We start from the raw sequence: 23,681 nt of genomic DNA, 5'->3' as shown, positions 1-23,681 counted from the left end.
TTCATGTTGCATCGTGATGGCATTATTTGGAGGTAATTTGAAAACCCACCAAAAACCTAGCTCCAAAATTTACTGGCCTCTGCTGACAAGGATAGAAAGTGGTTGATTGGGTGGACCTAATTTACTTTATATTTTTCTATTTTTTGAACTCATGCGTGTTAAAGTTAAAAACTGTCAAAAATTGTACGTTATTATTACTGATGTCATATAACTGGGTTTGAGTCTGAAACCTCTATAGTTTCATTTTGCATTTAAAGTGTAAACGAACATACAAAATATCATCATGATTTTTCTATGGAATACTGTACTTCATTGATTAATCAAATAATCTGATAAAATTAAGCGTATTAAAAATGTTTTCCCCCAGTTTACTTATCAGTTATCGTTTTTCATTTAGTATTGTTTCAGATGTAAAATCAATTAAACAACACTTACGTAGATTACAAGGAAATGTAGACAACACACAAAAAGTGTGTAGTTTCAAAAAGAATGGTAACAAAAAGCTGGCAATAGCAATTAAAAACAATATGAAGTTCAATGAAATTTGAACTTCATTTTCAGGCTGCTGTTTGCGTAATAATGGGGTAAATAGCTTAATAATGGGCTGTATAGCTTAATAATGGGCTAAACATTTGAATCAGTGTGTTGGGGAGAGCCAACCGGAAAACATGTAGGATACAGTCCCTCGAGGACTGGGGTTCAACATCTACAGTACTCCATGCACTAATACTGTAAGTACATACAGTAGTGGCTCTTCATAAGTAAAGTTGATAAATTGACCTTGGTGTCGAAGTCAAACTTGGTGGAGTAAGTCACAGCCAATCTCGCTTTCACCCGCTCTTGTGTCGAATGCAGCCACATATCTATATGCCCTGTCCTCATCCAAACAGGCTCCATAGTTGGCACACAATATATAGCCACCGTTAACCTGAATGGAATGGAAACCCTGACCTCTTGCACATAAACACTAACAGAGGTTGGAGTCAGCGGTTGTTAGTTTGAATGATATCTCAATTCCCTCTCCGCCGCCTTGGAAAAGAAATACCGCCGCCTCTCCCATGTCATTGGCAGTAAGTCAGATATTTGTTGGAGGGCTTATAACGAACGCCACAAGCATCACCATGTGTGGCACATGCTGCCAAGTCAGATCAGGATGACATGTCTGGGGATAAAATGCCTTCAGGATATTGCATAGTTGATAACATTGGTTTTATTATAAGGTCATCATCTTCACCTGAGAAGAGATACAACAATTTTCCATATATACGTAGCCAATTACATGCTGGACGCATTCCCTCTTTTCCGTACAAATTAGCATCTGTTCTATTTCACCCTGGCAAATTGAGCTAATTCAAAGAAAATAATCCCTTACACAGCTTTTCATGAATTTTACATGGATGCTATTAAGAAAGGCCGTGACTCAGTTCTGAAGTATCCTGAGGCACTCATTTCCAGTCATTTGCATTGAAAGGAATCACTAAGCCATAGATCAGTGTAATAAACTGAAAAAATAAATAAACTGATGACTTATAATACATAGATTGGTACCCATTAATTTAACACAACATTTATTTATTTATTTTTTTAACCAAACCAAGCAATTTTCAGAGAGAGGAAATGTGGATGAGCTGTATGAAAACTTATGAATGCATGTGGATTGATGTGGAATGCTTTATAACAGGCGTGGTTAAATCAAGTGTTTTGGGGGAAGAAAACTGGAAAACATACATTACACCGGCCCTCAAGCAACAGAATTGCCCACCCCTGCTTTAGATTCATGATATATAACAGCATAAGTTTTAATTATAAGTCTATGATATGATATTGAACAATATGGAATTATGTGAGGAGATAATGAATGATAGGAAGTTGAGAAAAAATTACATTTCTTTATTTAGAAATTTGGGGAAAACTAGGTATTAACTAAACTGTTTAAATTTGGAGGGCCATGAATTGGTCAAAAATGAAAATTAGAAGGAAGAAATGAGACTTTTACTTTTTTTAAATTTAAAAAAATGTTGTAGGAATGAAACTTTGGTCAGAAAGTAAAAGTAATTTGATATGGCATGTTGAAAATGTCAGATGTAAGGAATGGAGTGGGTGTGCATTTTTGGAACCAAAAATGTGAGAACAGTTGATGGATGAAAAAATAGTGGATTAAGAAAATTTATATAGGTAAAAACACATGTAAATTGTTAGTGAAAATGTAGATTCTGAGAATTCTTGCCAAGGTGATTTGAATGAGCTCAAGATTTTTAACAGAGATCCTAAACCAGGCTCATACCCTTAGATGACTGAAAAATTTTGTTGGTGAAAAATCTACAATATCCTGGTGAAAAATGTAAACGTTTTGCTATGAAAATATTGTGGAAATATTCATCACATGGTGAAGTGACTCAACATTTAGAATTTCCATTGGGAATAAATCATTTTAATTCCCCATTGGTAATGAATTGCAATTTTTAGGGGTGAAAAATGTTGAGTGAGAATAGTGTACCGTATGAGAAGAATAAGTGTGAATTTTTAAAACGTTGAAGTTGGAGTAGTTTCAATCAGTCAATAAATTTAGAAGAAATGAATCATCAAAATATGATGGAATAAAACAATCTCATAATAGAAATAGAAATAACTTTTGTTCAATCCTGCTCTCCAACTACAAGAACCTAATGAGTAACATCTAACTAAACATATCCAGTACATTTATCATGAGCGCAGAGCACATTAGGAACAGGAAGCAAAGTATGACATTGACTAATGATTTGACATCAGCTATGAATCATTTTGTGATGATTCTCTTGCTAGAGGAGTCAAAGCTCTATAAGAGGAACTGCTAACATGTGGCAAGCTTACATTTTCAACAGAAAGGCCCCTTGGACTCACAATGGCACGTAGCCATCATTTATTTGCATTGCAAGGCAGGATGTCACACACACACAAACACATTGATCTGTGAGCAACAGATGTGTTCAAATTATTTAAAATCCGTCAAAGCATGTCAATGAAACATTGACTGGAAGAGGACTGCTTGGTTTTTCCATTTCTCTCATATTGAGAGCACTTTAGCTAATAATTGTAGTTCAAGTTCGATCTTCTTTGATATGCTCATAAAATTTCAGATTTGATATGTTTGATGTGTTGGTCAAGATCTTTTAAGCACTCAAGATTCATCTCTGTGCTGGAAAGTGCGTTGTAATAACATGTATAAGTTTACGTGGAGTAAGTCCGTTTGTGAAAGCATATTTGTAAACACTGCAATCTAGTTATATTGTACAATATCTTCTCTACCAACACTAACAAGCTAAGAGCAATCAAAACTTCCCTTAACCACTGAGAATGAAAGAAATTACGGAACAAAAAAGACAATTTCTCAGCACTCCTCATTGCAGCTTCTCAGCTTGGATCTCATTAATAAACAGCGAAGGTATGTACTATTTTTCCCCCACTCACACAACTCCAGCATGCACGACTGCCAGTGCGCCGAGGTGGAAGGAGCTCATGAAATATATACAGTAGAAACGGCATGAGGCTTTTGAAAGCTAAACCCAATCTCTGTCTAGAAGCCCACAGTGGCAAATAATCATGGCTTGACTTTTCTGCCTGGGAAGCAGCTAAAGCTTCACTGAGAATCCCTGGTAACATGACTGACTCACTTTTCTTTGCCCAGCAGGTCAAATCTGGGTTGAATCATCCAATATGGGGAAAAGTCTGCATGTTGCAGCACAGGAATGACATGAGATGAGATTATTTAAATAGTCTCTCTATAGATTAGATATTGCTGGGCGTCATCACCTAAGAACGTTTCACACAGACCTGAAGGCAGAGGCATAAAGACTCATGATAAAGTTCAAAGAAAAGATGGTTAGAAGCAAAAAAATATCTGCAAGATAACATTTTTGCATGAGTGTCAAACTGCTCTGCAGTATATTGAGGGATGTTTCAAATGATTTGAGTCCCTTGTGGAGCTCAACAAGATAACTGTAGGAAGCTTTTGTATTCAAAAGAATGGAGTTTTGTCTTGCAAACACATTCAAGCATACCGTATGGATTTGATCATATTTTTTCAGCATTTGTCCTCAACATTTGCAGAAGTGGGCAGTTCATCGGTACTGACGGACTGTTTGTCGGTACGTCTGGGATGGACCGGCGTTTTGCCGACGGACCGACAAATGATGAAGACATTTTCAAAATGACTGACTAAGCCTGACAAAACACGATATTTCATCTGTCATTTTAATCCGATATTGTACTCATCTCCACCTGTGCGGTTTGTCACTTAACCCAGTTATAAATTCCAAAATTCCTGAGAAATGCTTAAGCCGCCATGTTCTTGGGGACATTTATATTTTATTATGTCCATTTGGCATTCTTCCCATTATAACAAAAGGTATGCACCCGTCAACGTACTTTCAAACACATTTGAACATACTCCCAAATCAAAAAAAATTACTCCCTATATAAGCAACTCAACGCTTCTGTAGATACATAGTCCATTTGTCAAGGATTATTTGCTTATATTGGCTTTTCTGCACAACTTTTGCTTTATAAGACAATACTCTCTGAAGGTTTTAATACAGTTGAAGCTTTTTGCCCAATCAGACTATTTATACTGGCTCAAGTGAACTGTGGTTTTTTCCTGGACACCACAAAAGACATCCCCAGGTCCTGATAGCGACTGAGCGAATCGGTTTGTTATATGCTATGTATTGCAGTGGGCCACAGTCATTTCCCTGAGTCGGGTCTAGCGATGCTTTAGTGCCTCAATAAAATGGGGCTGTATACCTTTGATGATTCCACCCACTCCTGAAAGCGAAATGTACACCTCTGAGAAATTTACCGTCCTCTGGAATGCGATGCCGACGCAATTAGTGTCGGAGAGATGAGCATGCATGAAAATTCCTTTTTAGCAGCCCTCAGAGCCGATACAAAGGAAATGCATCTCAGTTTTATGACCACGTTGTTATTCCGTCTTGTTTGGTGCGCCCATCCATGATAAAGCAGTCATTAGGGGATAATATATCATGACAGCGCTGTTTATTATGCTTTGCACTTAAACATAACGAATACAATAAAGACTGACCTGGAGAGACTGGAGAGCAATGTTCAAAAGCACATATAACAGACAGATTTTTGTGACCAGGAAAGAATTCAGAAAGAAAAGTTAGATACTAAGCCTAACTTTATACTTGTGCGTAACCTAAATAACATAACCTAAATAACGTACATTCATTATATTAAACCTGTTTAAATAATGTCTCTATGTGTCAATACTTTGCGCTGCCAAAACAAAACTGGTTATAAGTTGAAACAAATATAATTTTGCTAAATTGTGTTGCTTTTGTCAGCATAATAAGAACAAATCAAGAAAAAAATTGTTGTTTCATTCATTTGGTGAACCGTGCTGCACATCTTTGGACCGTAAACTCATATTAGACTGACTGTTACTCCAAATAAATTTGCAGTTAAAAATGTTCGATAGACTTTTTCTTTCTGAGTTTAAAATGTGTAACTGCATTTGGATACAATACAATACAATCGTGGCTAGCACCAATGCTGAAGTCTTGTGCCATATCATACAATGAAAGACCTTAATCAGTAATTAAATTTGATGTGTTTTAATGATAGTGTATTAAGGTGGGTAGCTCTGTGATGTCAATAAAATTCACAAGGAATCAAACTCGTCACTCCACAACCACAGCTACTAAGTCCGATTTTAAAATAAGAGCATAGAATGCCAACTGCATTGTCATCCATGTATTATTCAGTGTTTATATTTTGAAGTTGGCCGTTGCATCACACCTTTAGCATCTAACATTATATTGTTGTATCTTCCTTCGTAGGTCTTTATATGTGGTGCACATCATATAAATAAATATATTGTCACATCTATGTACTTGATGAAAAAAAATGTTCTCATGCCAAGTTTTCCCCAGCGTACAAAGTAAAGGTGGACAGATTGGTAGCGTCGGGCCAAAGTGACACTTTTTTCATAGGACCCAAATCCTAGTAAATGAACCTGTTTGCATGACAAAGCAGGCTTTAAATAGTAAAGACTTTTTTCTCAATCATTATCAGTCTTCACACAGCAGAGGCGCAGTGCTGATGACAGTGAAATCCTTCTGTGATATGTTGCAGTTTTTTTTGCGTGCTGCGGAATAAACAAGCCCAAATGTCAGAATGGACCAGCTTTATGAAGGGCACCTAGCGACCGGGTTGCATTGTTCGGCACGCGTCAGAGGGATTACTGGGACGCTGGTGAAACAGCATGTAATCTCGTAGCCTGCGGAGACGGAGATGCGGCTTTCTCACAATGCGACGACGAACAAACGTCTTCGCTTGTTAAGTCTCTCTGTGATTGGCACACATTTGTGCGCGGGCAGATAAACATAGGCCCGTTCTAAAGGGAAGGTTGGAATGTGCCGCAGTTTGTCCCACTGGACTGGGATACTTAGTTATCCACTTATTCATGGAGTTTAGTCCACAACAGTTTTAATTTCAGTTTACAAAGACGCAGAAGCACCAGAAAAGAGCTGATTTATGAGTGCCACATAAGCCATACTGTCCCTCTCCTCCATCATTCCTATGCTTGCCTTTTTTTATTTTGGATAGCAGAGGACATGGGTAAATGGACAAGAGGAAACTAAGTTACTGCAGCTACTAAATGAACAATATTACGACAAGGTTAAGGTTAAGGAGTATTTGATCCTGGATCAACATACACAAATACTCTACATGCTTTTGCCAGCACTGAACATTCAAATTCAATACTTGAAACTTTTAGAGGTTGATATCACGTCAGCGGGCAGCACAGAGGACTAATGGTCAACATGTGTTGAGGTTTTAGTACAGAGATTCCTACATCAATGTGATTAAAAGTGAAATTATTCTAAAAATAGAGGGCTGCTGTAACCTTCATAAGGAAAAAAAAAGCACTGAAAGAAAATTAATGAGGTTCAGAGTCCATAATCCCAGTCCTCTTTCATCTTGCTTCTATTCTCCAGGTTGGCTCTGACCACCTTTGCCAGAATGAACACCAACTCCTCCGACGAATTCTTCCAGGCCACAAATCATGCCGAGCAGACTTTCCGAAAGATGGAGAGCTACCTGCAGCATAAGCAACTGTGTGACGTACTACTAATAGCGGGCGATCACAAGATACCAGCTCACAGGTCGGTAGTCTTCTCATCTTTGATTTACTATTTCATTACAATTGATGTGAAATGCAAAAACTTCATTAAGATTTCCAGTATGAAGGTTCGATTTTGCTCTGACCTTACTTCTTGAGGAATAATCAAAATCAAATAATCCTTAGGAGAATGCTGAGCCTCGAGATGAGCAAACACATTGTTCACCAGTGCGCAAACAAATCAAAACTACTGCTTGTGATCTAATTACACCTCTGCCCTCTCACATCGATATGTTGCATTTGAGACACAGATGCACACTGGGATCCAAAGCTATACTCCAGAGCACAGGCGTGTCAATATGTGCACATCTTGCTCTCGGGTCACTGGTTGAAGGAAACACAATTTGAAACTTAAGATGAGAAGCTATGTTTTCCTGTGCCGTTTTTAAAGAGAAATGACACGGCATATCTATCTATCTATCTATCTATCTATCTATCTATCTATCTATCTATCTATCTATCTATCTATCTATCTATCTATCTATCTATCTATCTATCTATCTATCTATCTATCTATCTATCTATCTATCTATCTATCTATCTATCTATCTATCTATCCATCCATCCATCCATCCATCCATCCATCCATCCATCCATCCATCCATCCATCCATCCATCCATCTACACTTACAGTATAATAAAAATAATACTCCAATTAATGTTTGAATGCACAAACAACTTTTACTCATGGTGTTAGCATGTACACGACTTGCCCGCTGACGTGCGTTCAAGCCTTAGTTGACTTGTCTTCGCACCAGACTGGTTCTGAGCGCCGTCTCCGACTACTTTGCCGCAATGTTCACAAGCGACGTGAGGGAGGCCAAACAGGAGGAGATCAAGATGGAGGGGGTGGATCCAGATGCCCTGACCTCCCTGGTTCATTTCGCTTACACTGGTGAGTGCTCATAAAGACATTCACAAGCTCTTGCAAGTCGTTATGAGATCCCTGGAATGCGACCGTGATCCTCATCTTCCTCATGCAATCTTATTACTTCCACAATTCTTCAACATGTGAATAAGGGCCTCCTTTCCCGGTGTATTTTAAGTGTTTAAAATTAAAAACATGATGTTATTATGATAATTTGTTTGACTTTTATGATGGAATTTAAAAAAGCAGTTCTGTGTTTATGACATCATGAATGTTAACACCTAGGAAAGGGATTTATGCTCATTTTTATCTATTCTGTGGTAAAATGGCATAAATTACGGATGAACTATATCGCCATTACAGTTTTTGCCAGCACAGCCACATTTAGTGGTCGCATAAAATATACAGCTTGCGCACTCTGACATTGCAGGTGTCCTTGAGTTGAAAGAAGAGACCATCGAGAGTTTATTGGCGGCAGCTTGCCTCTTGCAGCTCTCGCAAGTCATCCAGGTTTGCTGCAACTTCTTGATGAAGCAGCTTCATCCCTCCAACTGTCTGGGAATACGCTCCTTTGCTGACGCCCAGGGCTGTGTGGACCTTCTTAACGTTGCTCACAACTACACTATGGTAAGGAAATATATAAACGCCAACACAATAGAAATGTGTATTGTGTCTGCCATTACAATCATAATAATAGTGATCAAATACAATAATTATGCTCCATCACAATAAAGGCAACAGGGGCCAACAAAGTACTTTTGCCAAAAACAAACAACCAAAAAAAACCTCCTCCGTTTTGTCTCACTCCCAGCCTTTTTTGTTAAGGATTTTCATCTGTCTGTATTTCCTGCTATATGTCCAACTCATGTCTCCAAAGTTCTTCGGCTCTCTATGTTGTGCTCTCAACTTCTTCAGCTTTCCATAAAAAAATGGGCCAGTCATTTTTTTGAATCATAATTGGATTATTTTGTCCTATTTTTAGTGTATATTAGGTATTCCATGATGCATTACAAATACTTGATATATAAAGGCAGGTAGGTGCAGTCAAGAAACTTTGAAATACAAGCATTTTGTTAAAGATTAAAAAAGTACATTTTTATTTCAGACTTTGTAATGTAATATCAAGGTGGTGTTGCATTTTAGTGATGAAAAAACCCATAAGACTTGGGAATTCCTCACTAGGGAACCAGACTCATCACTTTACCAGAGAATGACTCTGGGCACAGTCACCATGAAGCACATTTTTGAGGCGGGCCCAGACCTAACCGAACAGACAGTTGAAGAACCAAATAGAGAAGAGTGGACAAGTCAGAAAAGCGATGCATGGAAGCCAAGGGGCAAAGAGTGGCGCTATAAATTCAACATGGTTAGACACAGTCGTGAACGACTTCTGTCGTTGCTGCGCTAAAAAAATTGATGATTCATGGTGGTGGTTCATCAGAAGTGTCCCTGTGTCTGGTCATTTAACACCGAGTTTAACGCTGAATGAAACAAACGATGGTCTTTCAAGCGCGTCCACTTTGAATGTTCTGAGGACGGACTTCGCTCCCACTCTGAAGTTACATTGCTCACAAAAAATACATCACAGAGAATAAACAAATTTGTTTGCACGGCTTGTTTTGAACCAGGCTGGACAGCGGTCAAGGAGAGGCTTTCCAGACCCACATTCATTTTCTCAGCAAAGGGGGATTGGCTTGCTAGGCTGATTGCTTGAACATCTTGTACTTTTAACTGTCACAAACAAAATTAAAACAAACATGAACAAAAAATGTATAAGCATTTGAAAGTTCCTATGAAAGTATGCAATGGAAAAGAGTCAACTAAATAAAAGGTATTTTAAAAAAATGTGCCAATCAATTTGCCATTTTCAAGCTAAATGCAGCTGTTAAGCGCATAAAAGACAAAATGGAATCAACAGTCATCTCCAGAGAATTCGGCAATAGACACCTCATTTACCTCCCTACTGTAATTCTGCCACACACTGTGATTGACACCTCAGTGTCAAGCAGCTCCTTCGGCATCTTTGCAGGTTGGCCATGGACACTGCAAGGCTAAGGACGAACATCAAGGTGAGAAAACATCAGAGGCAAAGCAGGCCAATTTGGTGGGATTTAGTTGGGGCAAAAATAGCTGCGTCTGACAGGTGATTAAGCTCGTCCTTATAACTCATACATGGGCAAACCTAAATAGAACTGCATATGGGTAAGGGCGATATCTAAGCAAGTATATAAAAAATGTAATACTATACAAGAAAAATTCAGTTGTTTACTATATTAAACATCACATTTTCAGACAGCTGCGCTCTCTCTTTTGCAGCAGCTTTAAATTTGATCCTACAACAGTTCCTACAGTATATAAAATGTATACTTTTACAAAACTAACTTTTCATTCTACAAAAATAAACACAAAAGTGATAATATGTGAATATAAAGGATTAATAACGAGGGGGAACCCCAATTACGGGGAGCCAATTTAATATACTGTTCTATACATGCTGCAGTAGTAACAGTTGTAATAGTTATTATTAAAGTGTTAGTGTTAAAGTGGAGTTAAGATATTTAAACTACAGCATATTTTTTCGTCCAACAAAAATACTATTTTCATTTCAATAACCATTCCATAACAAAAGGTTTTTTGAAATAAATGTCATGAAGTGCAGCGCATTCCTTTGTAGTCTACAGATAATTGTAGCACTCGTCTTCTGTGACCATCTCCTATTTTGAGGTTAGCTGCATTCAAATAACCTGTCATAACCTGTAAAGAAATGAAAAGATGATGTCTCAGTTATTTATATAATCTAATTTTTCTGCAGAGAAATGGTTGACATGCACATTTGAATAGAAATGGAAAAGTTAGATGCTTTCACTTTATCTAATTTAGTTCAGCGGCTGCCAGAAAGAGATACCATGTAGCTGCACATTGATTAGTGCACCGGCTCGACCTGGCAAAATTGGATTTCTGTTACATTTCAGAGAGAAATATTTGCATTGGATTAAGATTCATACACATGCTTGTCAGATAAGGTCTTGGCTGGCCATCCAGGAGTGACAGCGTGGGGTACACATTATCTCCTAAAGGACATCTGCTTGCCTGTTTACAAAGCCCGTTTCCGGGATCGGGAGGTTAATCTAATCATCAAACTGCACAGGATGGCTGAACTTCCTGTTCAATCGCTTCGGTAATGAGCAGAAAGATCTGTGGCCTTCCTGGAAGTCTGTCCTCTGCTTTAGCAGCGGAGAGAATTTTGTTTTAATAAGCTTGTTTTTACTGACTGATAAAGTTCCTGGCTCATTTTAGAAACACTCTTTCAATTGTCTCGATGCATAGATCCTAATTTTATTATTATTATCTTAAAGACGATTTGCTTGACAGCGGACATTTATAGGCATATCGAGGACGTACAATGTCAGTTATTAAACAGTTTGTGACTGGTCGAATCAAGTGGAGAGCGAAGAACACTTTTATCCCGCATGTGGAAATGCTATTAAAACATTAATAGGACAATAGAAGAACAGTTAAATTACTTCTACTCACAGTTAAAAGCCTTAATCACATTCAAGTGAAGTGATACAAACTGGGTAGTCAAAAGTAGAACTTATTTTGCAGTGTGGTAAAACAGAGGCAACTGGAAAATTTAGCCCGTGAGGGCCAAAAAAAAATCCATACCTGGTGGATTAAAGGAAATTGCAGTGATAAAGTGAAAAGCTCCCAATGTCAATGGTTAAAGTGATTGTATCAGTTGGGCTTTTAAAATAGATATTTCATTATCTTTCTGCACCACTATAAGTGTAATTGGATAAGTTCCCGAGGCACATATCTTTTTAAGTATGTAAAAACTGCATTCAATTTATTGGTCTTTTTGAATAGCTTGGAAAGTAAATTACCTTCTTTTTCTTCATTTCACTTAATGATACACTATTGGTTATGGAATCATTTCATTCATTAGGGGCTCTACTTTTTTTGGTAAACGACATTGCTATTTTTCCTGTAGTTCACTAAATTAATGTTTATTTGTCAAAAAAATTAAGATGTTGATGCACTAACACAATACAAACCCCTTTGTATTATTTAATCCTTGTGCTGTAAAGGTAAAGCATCATTTTGCATTGAAAGTCATTTTGAATTGAAAGTCAATTCTGAACTAAATCATAGATCCAAAAATCGAATCGTATCATAAGAGTAGAAGATATACTCCATGATAGCATGACATTGACTGCTAAATCAATGCAAATAAAAAACACTGTACATAAGCATATAAAGCATGAAAATAATTTGACACCATTATGCAGATTATTACAAAAGTATAATCCTTATTTTATTTATAGTATTTGCTTCCCATCCGATTACAATTTTAGCTTTGTCCTGCTATTATATCTATAAAAATGAGTGAAATGCAAAAAGGTAATTACAACACAAATGCAAATGACACCAGTATGAATAACTTTTAATGTCATTTATTGTATTGTAAACATACATCCAACTATATAGAAAAATAACAAGTTGTAACTCTGGTGGATGCACTGTCACAGAAAAGCAAGCTTGCTCCACGATTCTTCTTTTGCAAGGCTTCAATCGATGCATATCATTTCCCCCTGCTCTTGTTTTACCCACCAGCGAGTTTACAAGTGTCTGAAATCCCATCCTTTCAGATCATTATGGAACAAACAATGTTTAGCTTTCAATCTTCTTGTCAGCCTGGTAATTACAACTTGCTGGTCCGAAAGCAACATCAAAGAGTCTCTCCATCAAGTGTAACCACAGTTGATCAATGCACATCCCTCTTTTCATTAAGGCTTGCGGTATTTAGCGCTCCAGCCCTTTTCTGTTGATGGAGCCTAGCGGCACACTGTAATCTGGACGTTAATGATCAATAGTGCGTTTGTTTTAGATAATTGTTGAGCATCCACCGAGGCGGCTTAGTAATGAATGCTTTGCTCCAAGAGAAAACGTGTTTAAATCCTCCTGGCTGGACTCAGGCACGGTGATAAGATAATACAGAGGCGTGTACACGGGGCGTTTTATATCACATCATCTCTAATGGAAGTGCCCTGAGATAGTGTCCTTGAAAAGGTTGCCTTGCAACGTTGTAACATTGGCCTGGGCTGCAGGCCAGTAAAAGGAAGATCAATCTTTAGGAGGGCAATAGTGAAGAGCTTCCACGCCAAAAGTTGCAGCTGCGTGATGATAATGCAAGGCCTTTCTGTCGCTCGTTAAAAGGGGTTATAGAGGACTTTATGGTGTCATGTATGATCAGCAGCAAAAGTGCTTTGTAAGCTGATGAAGATTTTCAGGGGGAGATGCTTTCTCCGAGGTCCGCTTGCCGCCTCCGACATTTTATTTCATAAGTGACAGTTATATCTATGCCTTTGGATTTTCAAGCACCCGAGCATAAGTCATTGCTGTTATCATCTAGGAAATAGTCTGGAGAAGCCTCAACGCTCCTCTCTGTGCGTTCCTGCCGTTGCTCTTCTTGCTGCAGTAATAAAAATAGACGCACGGTCCCATGCGATCAGGCGTAGTTTCTGGTCTAATGACTGATGATTATCTGTCCCCTTGGCGTCCCTTCAACCAGGAAAACTTTCTGGAGGTCATTCAAAACCAGGAGTTTCTTCTTCTACCCACGGCCGAGATAGTTAAGCTGCTGTCCAGTGATGACATCAACGTGCCCGATGAGGAGACCATCTTTCAGGCCTTGATGATGTGGGTGAGATACGACGTCCAGAATCGACAACAGGACCTGGGAGTGCTCCTCTCGTACATTCGCCTGCCTCTTCTTCCTCCGCAGGTGACACGTCATGACTTTTTATCTGCATTAATATGATGTAAAAAGCTTTATTTTATTTTTTGCATTAAATCCTTCTATATGGCTTGAACAAGATAAAGGCAAGAGATTGCCGTATTCTTTACCTTTTAAGCAATTTTTGCTTGAAAGCTTGTTTTAAACCACAATTAAGTAGTTAGGAACCACTTTTCTTATAAACAACACATCCAGCATTTTGCCCCTGATCGAGTTAATATTCAAAGTGTCTCTTTTTACAATAACTTTAATCAAATTAATTTGACAATACAATGTGAATAACAATACATTGCAAACAACAGTAGTTAATGACAATAAACATTTATGATCAAATCCCTAACATTTTTATATAAATCGAGTTAAATTGTGATTTTATTTTTCTCACACACAGTGTATGTGTATGTTCTTAATTTCTTGAAATCAGCTAATCGCTGACCTGGAAAACAACAAGATGTTCTCTGATGATCTGGAATGCCAAAAACTGTTGATGGAGGCCATGAAGTACCATCTTCTACCTGAGCGCCGCCCCATGTTCCAGAGCCCAAGAACCAAACCCAGAAAGTCCACAGTGGGGGCACTCTATGCTGTTGGAGGGATGGATGCTACCAAAGGTACAGTATGACAATTGCCCTCTAAGTAGCCACTGGTTGCAAAACAATTGATTTACCGGGATTTTGTGCCTTTTAGGATCAACATCCATTGAGAAGTATGACCTGCGCACCAACACCTGGGTCCCACTTGGAGTTATGAATGGACGCCGGCTGCAGTTTGGTGTGGCCGTGATAGACAACAAGTTGTACGTGGTCGGCGGAAGAGATGGGCTCAAGACCTCCAACATGGTGGAGTGTTATAATCCAGTCAATAAAGTTTGGTCCACAATGCCACCCATGTCAACACATCGACATGGACTTGGTGAGAGGGCTTGGGCTCCTATTGATGTTATACTCGTTCATTTCGGATTTGAAACCCGTGACAAAGTGCAAAGAAATTTTGCCTTTGACGATTCTCTATAAGTATTTGGGAAAATGAGGACACTTATTGTTGAAGCTTTAAAAGTGGAGTTTGGGCCCAATAGTGGGTAAAATAAGTACAGACCCAATATTTGGATCAACGGATAGAAGTGTGGCTGCCAAATTCTGACTATGGCTCCTCCAACCAACCACTGAAGGTGAGGTAGGTCAAATGTCCTGCCCAAGGACACAACGACACATGACTCAGACAGAGCGGGATTCAAACAGCCGACCCTTTGGTTACTGGATGACTGACACTAACTGCATAGGAAATTCTCATTGAAAAAAATCCTTGCATTTTCTGGTTATTCAGGAAACCGATAACAAAAAAAAAACAGTAAAAACATGTCAGTAATTATTTTTCTTCAACAAGTTTCCTCATTATGATCAGTAGTGTAAAATAAACCACAATGAGAAAAAACCCTTCCACCTATTAAAAACTAACCATAAAAATGTCAAAGGCAAGGGCTGCTTTTCTGAAAAATTTACATCTTACTGGCAACCCTACTTGAATGTGCATAACCTCCCCAGCTAAAAAAGTCTTTTTAAGTGTTCTTTTTATGCATAACATATGTACACTGTGTACGGTATAAGAAAAGGTTTTACGAGCCGCAGATCACGTCCAAGCAAATGTCTAAAATTTGATACGTTCCAAAGTTAGTGTGCCAAATGTATACAGTGCTCATCATTAATCAAGTTTGAGTCATTTACATCATTAGTGTTTCATCTTTCTGACAACACCTATTGGCATTCAATTTCCAACAAATAAACCTCAAAATAGTCACTTTTCTTTCATGTCATGTTTTTGTTCAACCAGTCAACAAAGTTTTAAAGCAATACAGAACACCTTCTCCATGCATGCTCCAAGCGGTAACCGCTGGCATGCTGTGAACCTGATATTACATATATCTTTGGAGATATACCTTTGATATTTTCCATTTCCCCGATCAAAGCATGGTGGGCAGTGCTGTCCCGGCTCTTTTGCGATCCTCCCTGCCCGACAAATCTCATATCAGAAGCGTTTTGATTCACAGTTGAAAGAGGTCTGGGTAACAGAACATCGAGATCTTGTCAAAGCTCTGTGGGGTCCGGGCTTTCAGCAAGCATGAGCGAGAGTACACTTTACACGTCACCTGGGTTGTCTTTGATGTTTCCCTCAGCCCAAAATATGTGCCTGCTCTGATTGTGCCATGCTTATTTTGAGGCTAAATATATTTGAGCTATGTGTTTACCGGTGTCCCAGAGCCTGCTGCGAGCTTTACGGTTGCCGACAAGAAAAAACAACTTATTTTGATTTCAAAAACCGCACTAAAAGAGAGCGTCACCCCTCAGAATTGCTTCTTGGTGACAGTGTTGATTTTATTCAGACCTCTCTAAGTGCGGCATTGTTCTCTGCTTCCCACAAAATAATCCAACTCTCACGACTGAACTCTTAGAAATCTGTTGTAGCTGTCGTAAAAGGGGTTTCCTCTGTGAGTTGGGACAAAGGAAAAACAAGACTGTTTCATTGTCTTCCCGTTTTAAACGATTTGCCCAGTTGTAGCTCACAATTTATGCGCTGTTCTGGCTTCCTCTTTGGTTTATGGTTGGCTTTATGCACCGAGCAAGCATTAATGCTGAGAAAAGTGTTGCTGCTGAATAAAATGTTGGCAGTGATTGAAGAATTTCTGGTATGTACAGCTAGCATTTATATAAATAATATTAATAGCACATATAGTGACATTAGAAGGAGAAAAACACAGGAGAGTAGTAGAAGTAGTAAAAACAGTACGAATAGTAATAAAAGCTAATGTTTTTAGTAGTGCTCTAAAATGATTAAACATTTTGAAATTACTGCAAAACTTTCAGTAATTAATCACAATTATTGTCAGTTATTGTCTTCTAACTGCTATTTACTGGAGTAACTTCAGTCTAAACTTATATATACATATAAATTATATTCATTTGGTTACGCTCCTTCCAGTGTTGTACTTTTAGGGTTGAGTTATTATCCAATCAGAGGTCAGCAAACTTATATTGCCAGTCTGTATGCCATCTGCTCGAGGCCTTCGTAATCAACAGTGCGGGCATCTGTGCACTGTAAGTGAATGGGCACATATACTTAATAGACAGTTGCGATTCAGATCACGAGATGGTGACACTCAGGCCAGCTAGAAGGCCTCATGTTGAATGTGTACGCCCTGTGGTGATTCAGATCATGAGATGGTGACACTCAGGCCAGCTAGAAGGCCTCATGTTGAATGTGTACGCCCTGTGGTATGATGGATTGGAAGGGAGGCAGGGCTATGCAGATCAACCAAGACACACGGTATCGTTTCGATAATCTGCGTTAACGGTATAGTTTACACCATACCCAGACCCGGGGACTGTTAGCAGAAAATTCAAATACATGTGCTATGCCTGCTTTGCAATATGAATGATGGTAGTATGAGGGGGCATCTATGGTGATGATATAGTATGTACAGTAGTTTTTAAAATATTTTTAACATTTGGAACTACCTACGTACGGCATTCATTAACTGACAGGCCTTTGCAGTACAGAGAAAGTTTATTTTACAAGTATGAGATACTTGCATGTTGTCATGCCCAGCTCTCAGTTTATTACCCACAGCATCTGTCTTGGCTCAATGTGTTCAGGTATTGCTGTGCTGGAGGGCCCCATGTACGCTGTAGGCGGTCATGACGGTTGGAGCTATCTCAACACTGTGGAGCGCTGGGACCCGCAGGCCCGACAGTGGAATTATGTTGCCAGTATGTCGACACCACGGTGCACCATGGGAGTCACCGCACTCAATGGGAAGTAAGTTGCCTGGCCTTTCCTGACCCTCGCCGGCAGTCTGTGCATGGCAAAATGCTGATTTAGGCAATATATTGAGAAAAAACTTCCTGACCATCTGCTGTTTTGTTTCTAGCCTTGGGATGGAATTGATGGAAAATATGAAAACTGACAGAAAAAAAGAAAAAGTAAAGAAAACAAAGACTATCTCACCGTGAGGACTGGAACAGTCTTTGTAAATGATTATTGGTGCACCTTAAACAGTTACTCCGTTACAATTGTTGTATTGAATATTTTATCTTATAGAAACAATGAAAACAAAGATTCCAATCAAATTCAAACAATGTGTTAATTGATATATTGTTACCTTTTAAGCTCTCTGAAGGTGTCAAATATAACTGCATGCTTTAACGAAAATGGGTAGTAACAATCCCAGTTTTATCTAAAGATCACTTCTCACTGAAGTTTCAAGAAGTGCTTCACATGAATGCCCGTGTATGTTCTGCATACTGGGTGAGCAGAAAGTCAAATTTTGGCTGTTCTAGTCCTGTTACAAAAATCTACTGTCATAGCCACAATAATGATCATAAAACCTAGTATTCAGTTTGTTAACGAAAACATAAAAATCAAACACATACATATACAGTATGATGATTGACTGCCTTGGTAGCAATGTAGTTTTCTAACAGGTATGAATTGGAGTGTGCAGTAGTTACACAACTATTGAACATGCTTTAACAACATATTAGATGTGTAATATTTAACCTATCAAAACATTTTTCATCCAAAACAGCATTATATGCAACTATATGAACTATGTAACATGGAAGCACTCAGCCTAATTTAAATATTCTGCTCCCCCCTTCTTCCCCAAAAAAGAAATACAATTTAAAAAATGCTGCTGCTGTGTCTATAATATTGTGTTGGAGTGAATGTGGAGTTATTTCTAAATCTAGGTCAAAAAAGACAACAAGGAAACAGTTTTCCTTTTCAAGCCTCTACTGTCTCGCTACTGGGCTTGGAGCTCCCCACTCCAAGGCACTCATGATCGTTCCTGAGAGAAACATACTTCGACAAATGCTGCTTCTCTATAGTGGGACAGCTGATTTGAATCATTCCTGCCACTTTTTTTCTTATCACTGATGGGACTTGCATTTTTTTTTCAATTCCTAGGTTGTTTGCAGTAGGTGGTCGGGATGGTAGCTCTTGTCTGAGGTCGATGGAGTGCTTCGATCCTCACACCAACAAATGGAGCATGTGCGCCCCGATGGCCAAGAGACGAGGAGGAGTGGGTGTTGCCACGTACAACAACTTTCTGTATGCTGTGGGTGGACACGACGCCCCAGCCTCCAACCACTGTTCACGTCTCTCGGATTGTGTAGAAAGGTGGGAGAAAATATTTCCCTCCAGAGAACATGCACAGAGAAATGTTAGACGAGCACATTTTTTGAATTTCTTCCAAGTGTGAGCGAGGAATTCAGTCATGGGTGTGGACACTAAGGACTTTCTCACAGGAACAAAAGATAAACTGTTTCCTCAGCTTGATGATCTTGAGGTCATCGTTTCCATCAGTTCAGCTATTTCAAGGTGTCTAGCACCCTCTAGTGGATTTAATAGATGTGTAACAAAACCTAAGAAACTGCAGTACAGTAATTCCTTGTTCAGCTCTAGATACAAATGTGCAAAATCCTTACAGCACTTTTGTATAAGAAATTATGTTTAAAAAAATGAAGAAATTTACATCGTGAACAAAGAAATGTATATGTGTATATCTATATACATTTTTAATATGAGTGTTTTGAGGGACACCTGACAGTTATAATATATTTTTTTAAGTTATCCATTTGGCTTGTATGAACTGTTAAGGCACATTAGCATTTTTTTGTTCATTTGTTACTTTCGAAATGTATTGACTTTGCACTTTGAAAATCCATTAATCATCTTGAAGATTAATTTTAATTAAATGCTTGAATGGTCTCCACAAATTGGGAATGTAATTAAAAATTGCGGTTTTTCACCGTTTTATGGATCAAATGTTTGCACTTTGAAAACATTATGAAAATAAGGGGATGAACACACAGCGCTACCTATACAACAAAATCTCTAAGCGTCAAAAATCCATTTTAAGTGAGCTGACAGTGAATGTGTTCATATATTGTTTTAATTGAATCTGTAATTCAGTAAGTTACAGAAACAGTAGCATAACTTTATCTATTATCTTTCCAAATTTCAGGTATGACCCCAAGACGGACACGTGGACTACTGTGTCTTCCCTCAGCGTTCCACGAGACGCGGTGGGCGTTTGTTTGCTGGGTGACAGGTTGTACGCCGTGGGTGGATATGATGGCCAATCCTACCTTAACACCGTTGAGTCATACGACGCCCAGAACAACGACTGGACTGAGGTACTTTGTTGAGTTCTGCATTATTTTAACCATCACAATAGTCACACCCAAGCTCACTACGAGCAATGACAATTCAATAATAATTTGTTTTTAGCACGGTTTTCGATGATATTTTTCTGAGTTCGTATTCATCGCATTCCAGGCATATTGGGATCATTCGAAATCGTCCAATGAGAAACTGCATGTTAACCTATTTTTCGTTCTGCAGGAGGTCCCTCTAAACATTGGCAGGGCAGGTGCTTGCGTGGTGGTGGTGAAACTGCCTTGAGCGCTTTTTGTCCCAGCCTAGCTTGATATAAACAAATGAAGAAGAGCCGACCACCAAAACAACAGGGACGCGTCCTCTGAGAGACACTTGTTTTTAATCCTTTCAGCTTTCCAGATTTTTTGAGAGGGAAGAAAACATGACCGGGCCCCACTGGGGAGGACCCGCTCCCAAACTGGAATGTGCATTCTTGACATTCTCAACCGATCAACACTTTTCATAGTCTTGGCCAAGCTTTAGCAGCTTGCCAAGAGGTTGATGTATTGCTTTGTTATTCTGGTTTGACAAAAAAAAAAAAAAAAAAAAAAGCTCTTGTAAAACTACATTTTGAACACATTAACTGAACTGCAGAGTCACAGACACAATTTTTCCCATAGTTATGGTCCAAACGCTATGTTTTGGGCTACTTTTTTCCCTTTACAAAAACACAAACAAACACGTCACTGTGAATAATGAGGACACAGAAAGGTAATCCGCTTTTTGGGTGGCTAATGTATTCAAATAAGTTGCTCCTTATCTAGCCTGTAGCGTTACAGAACACCAAAGTGATTTGTTTGTCCTTAGAAGTCTAAAAGGTTTACAGAATTGTGAATCACAAAAGATATATCATATTGATATTTCATATTCCTACAATTGCGTTGATCGAGTCCCCTTTGATGCTTCTTATTTCTTTTATGTGCACAAGTCGAATGTATTATTTAATCGCCGTAGCTTACATTATGCGTTCTTTACATGCCTTTGAGGGTAGATGATTAGCGCTTGTTGTTCAAGTTTATGACGCAATATCCAAGGCCAGATTGCCAAAAATGTGTTTTTACTGAATTTCATAGTCAGCTTGTTAAATAAACGAGAAGAACATTTAACTGTTATTATAATATGCTTTCTAGAATGAATGTTACTTTCTATGTTTTTATTCATGATTTTGTACAGCATGTTAACTTCTGAATATAATCACTTAAGTTAATTGCATGTTCAAATCCATGTTTCTAGATGGATGTCGACAGATTTTGAGAAAACAAATGAAACGTTTTTACTGAAACGGCCTCACGAGCTATCATGTCGGCACTGTCAGTTTTCTTCCTGGTGCACCAATTTATATACGGAGCATGAGTGTCTCATCAACAGACTGAGAACCAACTCCTCCTGCTTATCTCTTTCCCTCCCTGCTCATTATTTACCATCCAAATTGTTTTCAAAGCTCCTCCACAAACAACCTCCTCAAGATTGGTGGAAATGGATTTTGCATACAAAACACTGTCAAGTGTCAACAAAGAATATGTAAACGTTTGATACTGGAACTTGTAGGTCTCATAAAATACACAAACTATCAACAAAAACATTGTCACAACTCATGACAAAGTGCTGTGTGCATTATTTTCCTTTTCTATTTTTATAACGCCAACATAATTTAACTACTATAATGTTCACAACATATTTGAAAAAATCCTTCCAAGGTATGTGAGAGAGGTCAGACCAATCTAATTGGATACTAATGAAATATTGCCGCACCTTTTGAAATTTATTCATCATTGAAGTCGAGGAAATTAATTGCTCTAAACATCTCAAATGAAGTGGCTTCTGTTCATTGTTTGAGTTGGAATTTAAATAGAGTGGAATATCATCATGCATCATTCTTGTATCACTGGGTTGCTCTGTATTAACACCATTTTTTTTTCTGGCTGTTTATTTTTACATATAAACATACATTACATATACCAATTAGAAATTTTGTTAGAGTTTTACGTGAGTCGGGCCATGAATTTGATACATGTGCCCTACAAAACTTAACAGATTATAATAAAGGTATAACACAATTTACCAGTCAAAAGATGTGCCACCTCTCATTTGTAAAATTTGGATTCTAGGTCCTAGAACAGAAGACAAGGGACTATATTTTTGTCTGTTTGTTTTTTGTTTTGTGACAGCACACCACAATAAAATTGACACATCTTCATTTTTGTGTCAGGACAAGTTTAGTTTATGGACTTTGGTCTATGTTTGCCCTGGCCAACATTACATCATCCACCCGTTGAGGTCTTCTTGCAGTTCCTTTTGAAAGCACTTTGCTTACATGGAATCCAGGAAGAGATACAAGGATTGATAGTTTGCATGCTTTAAATTCTTGACACATACGGTATTGCAACATGGTGTTCTGAGCAGACAATCCGGAGTGAAGCTGAAGAGCCCTCAAACTTGACTTATGGCCATCTCCGAATCACAAAAACGATTGCAAGGCTACAGGTACTCTTAAACAAGTCATACATTGTTTCATGTTACAGTATTTTTTGCTTGACCAGACATTAGTCAACTTTGTTAAAAAGTAGTATTTTTTTAAATTTTTTAAATAATAGACATTTTATTCACTCCATGACGTAAATTCAAAACCAATATAAAAAGAAAAAACAAAACATCATAATGTGTGGTTTTTTTTGTATGGCTGTTTTCCTAAAAAAATAACATTGTACTATCCAGAGTTTTTAAAAGCATGATTTAAAATAGAAGAAGTCTTTTGACATTATAGCTGTAGAAATAATATAACCTACCCCCTGCGAAAATGACTTCAGTGTAGTACTTACTATATTAAACATGTTTTAAAAAGGACTTTGTATAGTAAGGTGTTTTTTTTAACAACAATGAATGGTAAACCATTAAAAAAAAATAACCAAAGCATTACAAAAATAAATAAAATAAAACTGGTATAGTGAGGGGTTGAAGAAGAAGCCATGTATCTATTTTTACCACAGAAAAATATGACCTTTTATTCTTAATCTGTGAAAATATACATTGTGTTCTTTTCTGTTGGGAGGGGAAGGAGAGAACACTACTTATGGTAAGCTAAAAAAAACAAACAGCCATGTATTCTAAGGTGTTTAAAAATAAACATAAAAAAACAAGTAACATTTTTTTTTATGAAATGTCATAATGTATCTTGTTTATTTTTTTTCATATTTTGCTATCCTATGTTGTATTATAGATGGTCCAAAAAAAGCCTTACGATACATAGTCATTAAAAAAACAAAACAGGCTACATATAAGGTAGCTCTTGAAGGACTTTGAATATTGTTCAGTTTTTTAAAAATTCAAGATAAAAGACTATTTTTCAAGTAACTACTCATTTTATTCACATTTATAGATTTAATTTAGTGACTTCTTTTTTTTTCGCCACTAGAGAGAGCCTGAGTGCATGATTGTATGTAAGTCAACCTTTCGTTCCCCAGAGAATAGCACAGCGTAGGTGAATGCCATTGGCCTCCTCATCACTGGGCTGCCAGTGGGTTCCGACACGTTCCAATTCCACATTTCTCTTAGTCACCTAAATAATCAAACATCAAATTGACCCCCGCCATTTCCCAACAGGAACCGTACTGGATCATGCA

At 38.0% G+C, this 23,681-nt stretch overlaps 1 protein-coding gene across 1 annotated transcript in view; it reads left to right on the top strand.

Moving 5' to 3' along the window:
• The window catches only part of klhl4 (kelch-like family member 4), a 28,021-nt gene extending 5,433 nt beyond the window's left edge, over positions 1-22,588 (top strand). The window contains exons 2-11 of the mRNA XM_088431802.1: positions 6,999-7,166; positions 7,942-8,078; positions 8,482-8,678; positions 13,624-13,836; positions 14,273-14,459; positions 14,536-14,760; positions 17,496-17,658; positions 18,808-19,020; positions 19,868-20,039; positions 20,248-22,588. Of these exons, the coding sequence (XP_088287928.1) occupies positions 6,999-7,166; positions 7,942-8,078; positions 8,482-8,678; positions 13,624-13,836; positions 14,273-14,459; positions 14,536-14,760; positions 17,496-17,658; positions 18,808-19,020; positions 19,868-20,039; positions 20,248-20,307 (1,735 nt within the window). The 3' untranslated portion in view covers positions 20,308-22,588. The remainder of the gene's footprint in view (positions 1-6,998; positions 7,167-7,941; positions 8,079-8,481; positions 8,679-13,623; positions 13,837-14,272; positions 14,460-14,535; positions 14,761-17,495; positions 17,659-18,807; positions 19,021-19,867; positions 20,040-20,247) is intronic.
• Positions 22,589-23,681: the final 1,093 nt, after the last annotated feature.

This window comes from Hippichthys cyanospilos, chromosome 13 (genome assembly GCF_059441005.1).
Source record: "Hippichthys cyanospilos isolate Australia breed blue-spotted pipefish chromosome 13, RoL_Hcya_1.0, whole genome shotgun sequence".
Lineage (NCBI taxonomy): Eukaryota > Metazoa > Chordata > Actinopteri > Syngnathiformes > Syngnathidae > Hippichthys > Hippichthys cyanospilos.
Note: the sequence above shows the minus strand (reverse complement) of the source record. Positions and strands in the feature narration are given on the sequence as shown.